At 38.1% G+C, this 13,322-nt stretch overlaps 1 protein-coding gene across 1 annotated transcript in view; it reads left to right on the plus strand.

Moving 5' to 3' along the window:
- Positions 1–13,322, plus strand: part of LOC134355948 (synaptotagmin-B) — a 425,398-nt gene that overhangs the window by 377,576 nt on the left and 34,500 nt on the right. Inside the window, exon 8 of the mRNA XM_063066488.1 lies at positions 11,525–11,658. Within this exon, the coding sequence (XP_062922558.1) occupies positions 11,525–11,658 (134 nt within the window). The remainder of the gene's footprint in view (positions 1–11,524; positions 11,659–13,322) is intronic.

Raw genomic sequence — 13,322 nt, forward strand, 5'->3', positions numbered from 1 at the left:
GGAGCATAACTGATAGCATTTACTTCCTCCTTCACATTGCCCTTGCAAAGTGGGACCACTTTGAGGCATTCCATCTACTCTGCAGCTTCTCAGTCGAGGTTTCCAATGCAGACTCAGAAAAGCATGGAGTCCGGACTCCCTCTTTCTTTCTCTGGTGCTGTACTTGAATATCTTCAGTTAAAAATGTGTTCCTGAGTACCTGCCTTCTACAATACTATACCGCTTTAAGATGTGCAGATTTGCATTAAATGTTGGATTCTGGCCCTCAGCTAGGATAATCAAGCATTTATCAGCATAGTTCACTCTGGGTTTCTCAGTCATGAAAAATTAATAGGTTGCAAAAGAAAACATCATTCACACACATTGCAACCCCTGGGCCCATTGAGTATAGAAATCAATGTCGAAGCCTACAGCAGAAATGTATGCACAATTCCACACATTAAGGGTGTGGAAATAACAGACGTTTGATGAGCAGATGTTGCTTCTAAGTAGTAAGTGAACATTTAGAGGACTCAGGGGACTCAGAGCTTTGTGGCTGCTCCTGTTAGAAAAGTGAAGATTAAGAGATGGTTTGACTGTAATGGTTAAAATTTTATATTAAAAAAAAGTACAAAGCAGATTGAAAAAATAAACTCCAGTGGTTAAAAATCTGGAGTAAGTCTACATATGTACAAAAATAATTGCAGAAATATTGGGACAGAGTGGAGAAAATTTTTGACACAAGAGGTTAGAGTGTGAATCCACTGCCTGAGGTAATTTTGGGCATATATTCTGAAAAATGGTATTTGTAGAAGATTAAAAGAAAATACGTGGATGGAAAATACATAAGTTGGAACTGGATTGGCACATGAAATTACTACCACACAATGTGTTAAAAGTAAATATCAATGTGGATTTGCTTCCAGTTTGTAATCATGCACAATTCTACGTAAATTCTTATTTATGGAGATCACTTTGAGCTTAACATCATTGTTTCATTTTTATAAATCTGTTATGCAAGGAGTTTGGTGTAATGGTGGATGTATCAAAAGATATAAATATTCTAGGAGAGAACAGCTTAAGGCTTCCCGATTCTTAACTGGAAGAAATTTCTATTCATCCGAGACTTGAAGTTTGATGGCCTAGAGACCATTGAGACCTACGTTGCACAGTAGCCTGAGCCTTCTGACATGGGATTTTTTTGTTGACCCATCTGTGTTGAGACTACATGTTCTCCCGGTAAATGTGTTGGTGCTCCACTTTCCACAGACATCCCAAAATTGTGCTGGTTAGTAGGTTACTTGGCCTCTGTAAATCACCGTAGTGTGTAGGTGAGTGGTTGAATCTGAGAGGAGACTCTGAGAATGTGAGAAGAGTAAAAGAATGAGATTAATGTAGGACAAGTGTAACTGTGTGTCTGATGGTCTTTGACTTGGTGAACCAAAGGACACGTTTCCTTGTTATATTTCCCTATGACTCTGTGACTCTGAAGTTGTCCCTGTTGAGTAGGGGGTGTAAGGTAGATTGATGTTGAGTAGATGGCTTGTGGGAAAGATAAAAGAAATGGATCAGCGTACCGTTACTTGTATGGTTTTGAATCTATGAAAACCTGGTGAGGTAAAACTAGATGCCATTCTAGTGCATGAAGACCATAACATTTCTTTTACAAATGATACGGGAGAAGGGGTACACATAGATGAGAAATAAGAAGCAACTGCTCATAAACTACTTGGAAAATCCATTCAAAAATGTAGGTAGAGAAAAGTAAGGCTATTTTAAGTGATTATCAGGCTATGATGAATAAATCCCATTTGAAACATTCCCAGATTCCCCTAAATGCTCTTTCAGACTTCATGAATCATAATGCTAGGATTGGGTTGGTCCTCAAACTCAACCCCTCCATGGCAGAGTGAATCCCATATTCTCAACATTCTCTGAATTAAGAGATTTCTCTTCATTCCTTCACTGCATTTATTAATACTTAAGTACACACTCAGTGGCCACTTTATTAGGTACCCCTGCTCATTAATGCAAATATCTAATCAGCCAATCATGTGGCAGCAACTCAATGCATAAAAGCATGCAGACTTGGTTAAGAAGTTCAGTTTTCGCTCAGACCAATATTTGAATGGGGAAGAGATGTGACTTCCTCTGTGAAATGATTGCTGGTGCCAGATGGGGTTTTTTGAGTATCTCAGAAACTGCTGATCTCCTGAGATCACAACAGTCTCTAGAGTTTATAGAGAACAGTATGAAAAGCAAAAAAAAAAAAAAAAAAAAAATCCCTTGAGCAATCATTTGGTGGGTGAAAATGCCTTGTTAATGAAAGAGGTCAGAGGAGAATGGCCAGACTGGTTCAAGCTGACAGGAATGTGACAGTAACTCAAATAACTACGCATTACAACAGTGGTGTGCAGAAGAGCATCTCTGAATGGACAACGTGTCGAACCTTGAAGTGGATGAGCTATAGCTGCAGAAGACCATACACTCTGTGGCCACTTTATTAGGTGCAGGATTTCTATCTGCCCTGGCAAACCCCTTTCTCAACTTTTAGGATTCTATCAGACAGCTTACAGAGAGAAGGTGGGAAAACTCAAGGCCTGGTTCCAAGCAAATAACCTCTTTATTAATGTCAACAAAACAAAGGAGATGATAATGGACTCAGGAGAACTCACACCACTCATGTCCCCCGTTACATCGGTGGCACAGCAGTGGAAACTGTGAGCAGTTTCAAATACCTGGCAGTGCACATTATACCCAACCTCTCATGGTCCCAGAAAACATCTACACAGTCAAGGAAGCTCACCAATGCATCTACTTTCTGAGAGGCCTGAAAAGAGCTGGACTTTGCACATCCATACTCACGTCATTCTACTGATGCACAGTAGAGAGCATGCTAACCAGCTTGGTACAGAAACTGCACGGTGGCTTTCAGGAAGGCTCTACAACGGGTAGTCAAAACTGCCCAACACATCACCGGCACAAGCCAACCCATCATAAAGGACAAACCACATATACAGAAAGGTGTTGGAAAAGGGCCAGTAACATCATGAAGGATCCCACCCAGCCTGCTCATAGACTGTTTGCCCCACTCCCATCAGGGAGGAGGCTATGCTCCATCTACATAAGAATCACACAACTCAATAACAGTTACTATCCCTAGGCAGACAGGCTGATCAACACCTCCACCCACTAACTCCACCACTACTTTATTATTTCTTGTCAGTCACCGTGTGTACAGCCTAGTGTCACTTTATGGACATACAGTCAAGCCAAGCTATGGATATAAGCTATTTTATGGATTTATACTTATTTTATTTATTATTATTATTATGTTTGTTATCTTTGTGCTGCATCAGAACCAGAGTAACAATTATTTCATTCTCCTTTACACTTGTGTACAGGAAATGGCATTAAACAATCTTGAATCTTGAATCCTAGTGTATCTTCTCTGAAGCAATATTAAGCATCCAGGATGAAGGATACTCTGAAGAAATAATAAGCCTCTGCTTAAAATGTTTAAATCTTAATCAGTGTTTCATGTAATTACCTAGTATTTTCAAAACTTGACGGCATTTCACTTACAGATACAGATATTGCAGGAGTTTATGGTTATTGTTGAAAAGGTATCTGGACTGCAAGATAAGGTTAGATACTTGTGGGTAGAGAGAGCTGGGCCTCAGCATTAAAATGATAAGATGGAAAAAATAAATAATTTAATATTGGTTTCCAAAAGGCTCAACAATAAAGTGGCATTTCCAAAGAAGTCATAGAAATTTAAAATATCCTAGCATTTACTCAGTGACATTAACGTGATCTTTCAAAACATGTTTCTATTCCCATGTTATCATTGTGCTATCCCTCGACTGCTGGGAAAAAAAATCTTTTTCTTTTATCAGAGCTACTCTCGCTAAGTTCAAGATTTTTGCTATTGGGTGATATTTCATGTTAATGGCAGTGGTAATTCAGCAAATAGAATGATTAAATCCAGTTTTACTTTATTATCTGGTGTTTCCTGGAGCTTTCAAATTATAAATCTATAGTTACCATTCATATTAAGATAGTAAGAGACACTTACTAGCTCTTCTTTCAGTTAGTTCTGACAAAGGGTATCGGCCCGAAACATTGACTGTACCTCTTCCTGGAGATGCTGCCTGGCCTGCTGCGTTCACCAGCAACTTTTATGTGTGTTGCTAGCAATATAACAATCTCTGTTAAAAAAAATCAAAGACTGAGCTCGTAATGATCTATCGGTACATCTTAGGAATACTACATATTTTTGGTTTTACTTTTCGAAGTGTTTTTTTTCTATTTTCCTGCATGTTTCAAAACAATGCTTATTTAATCATGCTTAATTAAATTTGCTTTCCTCAGCCTTGCTCCCTCTGCAAAGCAGAGCTAATAAAATAATTATACTGCACACATTTGCAATGAAACAGTCCGGCAGTCAACCTTTTTACTTTGCTTCTAGTGCCAGTATTAGGGAACTCCCCAGTAGCTAACTTCTGTTCACAGAAAGGATTGAATAAAAAATTACCCTACAGCTGAATCTTTTCAGACACCATTTCCTGGCAGCTTGGAAATACAAAAGTTATAACATTACTGCTTTATGACTGAAAGATACAGAAAGGTAAGTTCATGAGCATAATTTCTTTCCAGCTTTCCTTAATGCAGGGCATTTGCAAATAAAGTGGGATAAATTGGAAATTCCTTAAAGTAAGTTTTCTTATGAAGTTACAATTTTGCTACCACAATTATAATCGTGTTGTATTAGTAGTGAAATAAAACAAGAGCCTGTGTACCCTATACTACATGATATGGATTTAAGTGTGTTGATTTGAGAATAGTCGACTCTGAACTCGAAACAAAAACCTGAAAGGACTTACATTTTATAATTAGTCTTCTTTGACCGTAATTTTCTGACTGATTCTTTCAAATAGTTTGATTAAAATAGCTGAGAAGTACTTTAAAAAGTATCTCTAAGACAAAGGGAATATAAATATTTTAAAACAACAAGCGAATTGCAAGTCAAACATGTATGCAAGCAAAAGTTCAGTTGAAATTGCAAATGAGTGACTTATTTTCTTCTTCTCTCGTGAGGGTGAATTTCACCTGCCTAACACCTACTTGTACTGGGGAAAAGAAAGAAGATGGTAAACAGACTGACTTCTTCAAGCATATAGATCCTATTCCTCGCTAGCTATCTGGGTGTGTCAAAGCCAACATACAGGTTTAAACAGAAAAAGAAATACCTGGAAAAACTCAAAAAGCCACTCAAGCAGCAACCGTGGAAAGAGAAACCAGTCAATACTTGGGGATAGTGATCTTTCTTCTTCCAATACTTCAGTTTTTGTTTCTGATTTCCACAACTGAAAATTAATTTCAGTTTTAAACAGGCAGACAACACTCAAAATAAACTGGAACTAGAAAAGAACTCAAGAAGAGAATTAGGAAGGTCAGAATGGGTGATAAAAAGACATTGGCAACAGGATAAAAAGGAAGAGATGTAAGTGAAGTCTTAAGTGAGAACATTGTATCAGTATTCACCAAAGAGAAGGATATGGAGGGCAGTGAGCTCCTTGTAGAGCAAAGCAGTATGCTAGGGCATTTAGTGATAAAGAAGTACTTAGTGTTGGATCTCTTAAAGAACATTAAGGGAGATAAGTTCCCAGGGCCTGATGGGATACACCTCAGGTGATGGAGAGAAGCAAGAGCTAAGATTGCGGGGTCCTTGACCAAGATCCTTGTGTCCTTTATAGCCACAGGTAAGATCCTGAAGCACTAGTGAGTAGATGATATTGTTCCATTATTCATAAAGTGAAATAGAGACAATCACGGAAACAATAGAATGGATTCAGATTTGGCTTTCCCATAGAAGACAGAGGATGATGGTCAAAGGGACTTAGTTTGGCTGGAGGTTCATGACTAGTGGTGTTCCACAAGGATCCCTACAGGGACCTCTGCTGTTGTGATATATATAATAGACCTTGATTTGAATGTAAGTATGTTTTTTTTAAAGTAAGTCTATCTGCAGTCAATACAAAGATTGGTTTCGTTGTGGTTAGTGCACCAAATGATAGATTGGGATATAGATCATTTGCAAATATGGTTGGGGAAGTGGCAAATACAATATAATTCAGCCAGATGTGAGATGTATTAAACAATAGAGCAGTCACAAGAGCAGATTGTCCTGCTTCGACTTGTTATGTTCTCACATGGTCCCACACAAAACAGAAAGGAGACATATTTGACATTCAAACTTGAGATCTTATTCCAGTTGTAGGAACTGTCTGTGACATGCCAATCAAGTATTAAAAGGTAACTTTCAAACCAATCAGTGATCTATTAAGAAACTGTTTCAATGCACTCCAAAAAGTTGGAGATGTGTCTCTAATTGATGACTGTAGTAACAAGTGCAAATCGACTGAAAGCACTGTCACCTTAGAGCACCCATAAAGAAATTTCACACATGATTTCAGGGGCTATCCTTTAGCTTTGGTGAGTGTAATTCCAAGCAGACAGCCAACCTGTAAAGATACAAAACAAACATAATTTACCAGAAATATCTGACAGTGATAGAGGAAAACCAAATAATGTAGACACTGAATTCTGACAATTTCAGCTAATTGGAAGGCAGCACATTAATATATTATGAGAAATTGTGAGAAATAAGGGCAAATTAGTACTCTTCCTGTTTTAGCAGCCAGATATCAAAGGATTGCATATATCTGCATATTGTTTGATTGAAGCTGCATCATACTGGAGTTTGCCAGGATTAACGCTATTTATTTGCCTTATTAATGACCGCTCTTTGTATGTTTACACTCTGAAACTGGTCATATATCTATAGTTTACACTACTCCTCTGGAAGAGATGGCAAAGAATTGGCTGAGGATAAGATTATGGTTTTTTTTGATTGGGAGAACACAATTATCAATGCAGCCACTTAATCCCTATTATAAATGGTACAAATAAGCAGTCTTCATGATAACAAATCATTGGAACTCAGTCAGCACACTGTCCATCCTTCAGTGCCAAACCTACCAACAAAACACAGGCTTTGCTTCATACTCAAGTCTGAAATCATATGCGAGGGATGAGTTTTGAAGTTTAATGCAGAAGGCTTTGACTGACTGCATAGGCTGCACATTTCTGTATCACAAGATATTCTACAGCCCCATTTCAAGATTCAAGAATCAAGTTTATTTATCACGTGTACATCAAAACATACAGTGAAATGTTTCATTTGCATTAACAACCAACCAACACACCCAGGAATATGCCAGGGGCAGCCCGCAAGGGTCGCCACACATTCCAGCACCAACATAGCAAGCCCACGATTTCTACTAGCTAGTGTGATGCCACTTACAGAAAATAGTTGGCTATCAGCTAACAAAAAGTTTAACAGGTTCAAAGTTGTGTTTATGATGACTAAAGCTCAAACAAAATAGTTTGGTGCCAGGCCACACTTACTGCTGTCAAAAGGTTGAATGCTGTCTTTAGAACGCAGGGACGATCAAAGTATGTATTCATTACCTGATGGAAAACATCATCTGGACGAGCCACGCACATGACATAGGAAAGTGATGGTTGGTGGGAATGAGGAAGAGGGGGGAGTCCAAATACAGAATACTTTGCACATAAATTGTTCACAAAATGTGAATTTGGCTTTGAAATTAAAATTGAAATTAAAATAAATGCTTCATGTTATTACCAAATTGTATCAACTTTCCTCTGAATTTTAAAGTGTGCAACATTTGCCCTTGCCATATTCACTATTGTTTATGAGAAATTACGTCTTTTAGCATCTCGATAAATGATCTTGGTCTATATCTTGGTCTATATCTTGATCTCGGCCAGTGATGTTGTGGGGATGGAACTAGACTCTCGAACGGTGTGTCTGAAAAGAGGATGCTGTCCAAGTTGCATGCCATCTTGGACAATGTCTCCCATCCACTACATAATGTACTGGTTGGGCACAGGAGTACATTCAGCCAGAGACTCATTCCTCCGAGATGCAACACAGAGCGTCATAGGAAGTCATTCCTGCCTGTGGCCATCAAACTTTACAACTCCTCCCTTGGAGGGTCAGACACCCTGAGCCAATAGGCTGGTCCTGGACTTATTTCCTGGCATAATTTACATATTACTATTTAACTACTTATGGTTTTATTACTATTTAATTATTTATGGTGCAACTATAATGAAAACCAATTTCCCCCCAGGATCAATAAAGTATGACTATGACTATGACTATATTTATCAACCTAGTCCAAAGTCCAATCACAGACTTGCCCAGCAGTATAGGTGGTACTTGGAGGAAACATATAACATATGTTAACATATTTTAACATAACTACAGGGTCAGTTTCTGGTGTTGACAGTGAGCAGTGGTCGGACATCAAGCAGGGACGTCTTTGGTGCTTTAATCCTTGGTACTTAACCTTCAGAATTGTTCATATTTCTAAAAAAGTAAAACATTGGGAACACTGGAAATCTGAAATAAGCATGGAAATACTGGAAGTTTCAGTGAGTTGGAGAGTTCTGAAGAAAGAAACAATAGTTTACAGTTTGGGTCAATGAGCCTTTATCAAAGCAGACTGAAGTAAATCTGTTCTAGCACTAAGTTCAAAAATACAATTTTATGGTATAGGGAGAAGAAAACTTTAGTTAATTTCAAATATATTAAGCTTACAAAATACGCAATCTAGCCATCAATCATGAATAAACTATAGATCTAGGAAAATAAAAATTACAAAAGAATTTGAAAGCACAATAATTGCATGGGAAAACCTTAACATCCTTCAAAATGAATGAGATCTTTCTATCTTGTTTCTATTCTTGACTTTCCGTCGGGTTTCTTCCGCATTTAAATGCAAAACCAAAGTAAAATTCAAAATTGAGAAAAAAGCAAGTATTTTGAGATTAAGAGTTAGTGATCTGGGAAAATGTTTTGTGATCTTTTCTAGTTATTGTTTGCCCGATCTGAATAAGTGTAATTGATAATTGGCTTGTTATTGTCACATGCATCATAATACAGTGAAAATCTTTCATTTACATGCCATGCACATAGATCATTCTGTGCATCGAGGTTGTACAAAAAGGAAAAACTGAATGGAGAATCTGGTGTTGCAGTTACAGAGAAACTGCAGGTAGACAAATTAATTGCAGGAGCCATGGCAAGGTAAATTGAGAGATTATAAGTTCAACTTTAGCGTATAAGAAGTCCATTAATGAATCTAATACTGTGATTTAAAAAAAGCTGTCCTTGAAACTGGTGGTACGTGTTCCAAAGGCTTTGTGTCTTCTTCCCAGTTGAAAGGGGAAAGTAGAAAGAATGACAGGGATGGGAGGGGTCCTGATTATGTTGCCTGCTACTCGGGGGCCCAGGGTAAGCGTTGATGGAGCCCCATCAATACCGAAGTGTTCAATATACAGGTATTCTCAATGTATTTCCTTCAGGGTCTACTCTATTGTTTTTGAGATCAGCATTAGTTATGACAGACACTAAAAGTTCAGTACAATGTACAATTCTATGGCTTGTTAGCAGCAAAGACATTTTGTCAGAATGACAAGGGCAAGAATCAGACAACCCTGGTAAGTGGAGACAGACAACCCTGATGAGTGGAGACTGAAGCTCTGTCGCTGAATTTTTAGATACGTCATGACTCATAGAGCATGGAAGCAAACCCTCTGATCCACCTGGTCCACGTCTACCGTTAACCATCCATTTGCAATAATCTGATCAATTCCTCCTTGATTCCACCACTCACTTTTAAAACTGTAAGCAATTTACAGTGATTGATTAATCTCTGAACCATCAGACCTTTCTAATTTGGGAGGAAACCTGTTTACCTGAAAGAAACCCACACAGTCATAGGGAGAACCTGCAAACTCCACACGGGCAGCATTTGTGTTGGCCTGATGCAGCAGTGCAGCAGCAATTTCACCAGCCAAAGGTAGACTACACTCAGAGGACTAGCAAAATCTAGTGTATGTGGAGATTCTCTTTCATGTTATGGATTGTGAGAGTCATGCTTTCTTCTATCATATTAGGTTAACAAACTATTTGCTAATAGAGGTTACAACCACATAAGAGTGATTGTACTGTAATCTGTTATGTTGCGAATCCATCCACTGATGCTAAACACCAGAGTTGGTATTGAAATTCCTTCAATATTGTAACATAATGAAGCTACAGAAGTAGGATTATACCACAATATCAGGTTTGTGCAAATGCTACCATATGCAGTGTTCTACATAATACTTGTTCTCATTATCAGAAGTATGTGATTCCAGGGATACCAAGGGAAAATAAATTTGCAATGCAGCAGTTTGCCAGAGAACTACATTTCTCCTGCACTGCATTCCTCAGTGACTCATGCTATGTTTGCTTTATAGCAGTTATTTCAGAGCCAGATAGCTGTCTGTTTAATCCCCAGAACTGCCTATTATTTTAAACTGCCTGCTGATGATTGAAAGAACTTGAGCTGATCAATAAGGTAGATTGCTTTGGGATTAGTGAGCCGGAGGATGAAATTATCCTTCTCAGATGCAAAACAAAAACCCATCAGACCGTGCGCAGGATGATCACAGCCACAGGCACTTCGGTGGCTCAATGTCCCACAGATAGTGTGTTTCAAAAAAACAGTATTGGAAGGAACTAAGGATGGAATGCATCGTGAATAAGATGCAATATATTGAAACCGCTCATATTAATGCCTGTAAAATCAGTAAGCACATGAACTGGTCAGTTGTGAAGTCATTAAGTACATAGATCTGTTGCACAGTAGAACAGAAGGAGGGCAAAATTGGCTCTCTATGTAGTCCCAGCCACCTGTTCTTTCCTCATAGTTCTCCAAGTTTCTCCCTTCCACACATTGTGTACATCTAGTTTAGAATGCATCTGGACAGCTACTTTGATAGGAAAGGTATGAGGAATCTGGGCCTAAGGCAGGCAAATGTGATTAGCATGGATCAGCGTCACAGTTGGCATTAGATAAGATGGACCAAAAGGTCCATTTCAATTGGCACATTTCCATGATTCTATTACTATTATCCGAATATTCAGAACCCATTGATAGTTGCTATTGAATCTCTTTCCATAAATCTCAAAGACAGAAACAAGTTAACTTCACACAGACCATTCATCATAAAAACAAAATAGTTTGATATAAAATTATGCCTGTGCACTCATAATTTTCTGAGTTGTATTCTGGTTGTTCACTACATTCCTATCCGTGTATTCCAAAATTTCTTCATCCCGCACTGTAAAATTTGCTTACTGAAAATTCATCAAAGCTAATTCAGAATTCAAAGCAGATGGCACACAACAGCAGCACAAGGTGAGATGATCTCCAAAACCTTTCAACCAGCACATGGGCAACTTCACTCAATTTGTCATCTGAATTGGCGAAAATATAAAGGAACGGGAAACACAAGGATGGATCCAGTCGAGTACATCTTCCTGTGCCTCAAGGTTTTAAAGACTAATCTTTCTTTATTTCAAATGGATTACTAAGGAATGGCAATCTTATTTTTTTAGATCCCTATGTAAAGATACATCTCCTGCAGAATGGGAAACGACTCAAGAAGAAGAAAACCACAGTCAAGAAAAACACACTGAATCCTTACTACAATGAGTCATTCAGCTTTGAAATTCCATTCGAACAGATACAGGTACAAATATTTAGCTTCTTAAACAATGGAGTAAAAGACAATTACTTGGTTATCAAAACAAAAAAAAGTGTAATTCATGGGTTAAAGATGCAGTAAAAGCATTGGTCTAATCTTGATAAGTTTGTGGAGATGTACTTACTTTGCTTATTATTTCATCTCAGCTCAAAGTATTAGGATAATTATAAAATAATTATTAATGTGGTTTTCTTGTGTATTTTGCTTCAAGTTATTACCCCTTATTGGCAATCAGTCATTGAAAGTTTCATTTCTTGAGACCAACATCCTTAAAATAACATGTTGATAAGAGGCACAGAACGAGAGGTTAGTCAGAGACTTTTTCCCAGGGTGGAAATGGCTAGTATGAGAGGGCGTAACTTTAAGGTGATTAAAGGAAATCATAGAGGGGATATCAGAGGTAGGTTTTTTTACGCAGAGCGGTAGGTGCATGCCTGCATTATGGGCATTTAAGAAACTCATAGATAGGCACATGGATGATTTTAAAAAATGGAGTTCTATGTAGGAGGAAAGGATTAGATTAGTTTTGAATAGGTTGAAAGATCAGCACAACATCGTGGGCTGAAAGGCCTGTACTGTGCTGTAATGTTCTATGTTCCATGTTCTGAGATAATTGCCAATCTTTGGGAGAGTTTGTATTCAAAAAGCATGCACACAGAAGGAATTTTAATTGTGAGTGAAGCCTGATACATGAAATTGTTCAATGATCTCCCTCTCCATCTCCCTCCTCTCCCTCTCTCCATTTCCCTCCTCTCCCTCTCTCTCTCCTCTCTATCTCACATAACCATGAAAAGGATTTGGGCAGTTTGTAAGGGAGAGCAGGGGTAATGTCCTCGGAAAACAAAAATGAACTGAGATAGAAGCAGAAATCACAGACAAGAATTGGATTATTATTGTCACATGTACTGAGATATGGTGAAAAGTGTCTTGCATACTGTTCATACAGATCAAATCATTACATAATATGCTGAAGCAGAACAAGGTGAAACCATAACAGAATGAACAGTATAATGGCTACAGAGGAAGTGCAGTCCAGGTAAACAATAAAGTGCAAGATCATGACAAGATAGATTATGAGGTCGAGAATCTAATCAATTGCTGCGGAGATTGGTGGAAGGAAGTACTGAAGGTATGGGGTTGAAGGTCTGCATCGATTCCAATGTTGCAATGTTGATTAGCGGGTCTTATGATTATCATTTAGAAAAGAGGTTGACCACATAGATTATCCAGAAATAGAGAAGCACTTCTCAAATAAGGTTGGTGTAAATACTGAAGTGTGAGGTAATCCATGTCAATATCGTGAGATGCTGTTGTCCATGCCAGTAGAAAGATTTATGTCCAATAATCCAAAGATTATGAGTTCAAATCTCACAAAAATGTTCAGTTGATCAGCAAAGCTAATCTTAATAAAGGAGGAGAGAAACAAGTTTGTAAATCATTATTAAACACAACTGATTCACTGAGATCCATTAGGAAGAAAACGATACTCTGCTCTGCAGTATGACCTATTTGTAAGACCAGTCGCACATCATTGTACGTAACTAATTTGATTTCCCTCTGAATTAACTGAGTAGTTAACTCAGTTTAATCAGCATTTTCTCATATAGTTGGTGATGGCAATGGATGTCACATGTACTGAGATATAGTGA

This window comes from Mobula hypostoma, chromosome 13 (assembly GCF_963921235.1).
Source record: "Mobula hypostoma chromosome 13, sMobHyp1.1, whole genome shotgun sequence".
Classification (NCBI taxonomy): Eukaryota; Metazoa; Chordata; class Chondrichthyes; order Myliobatiformes; family Myliobatidae; genus Mobula; species Mobula hypostoma.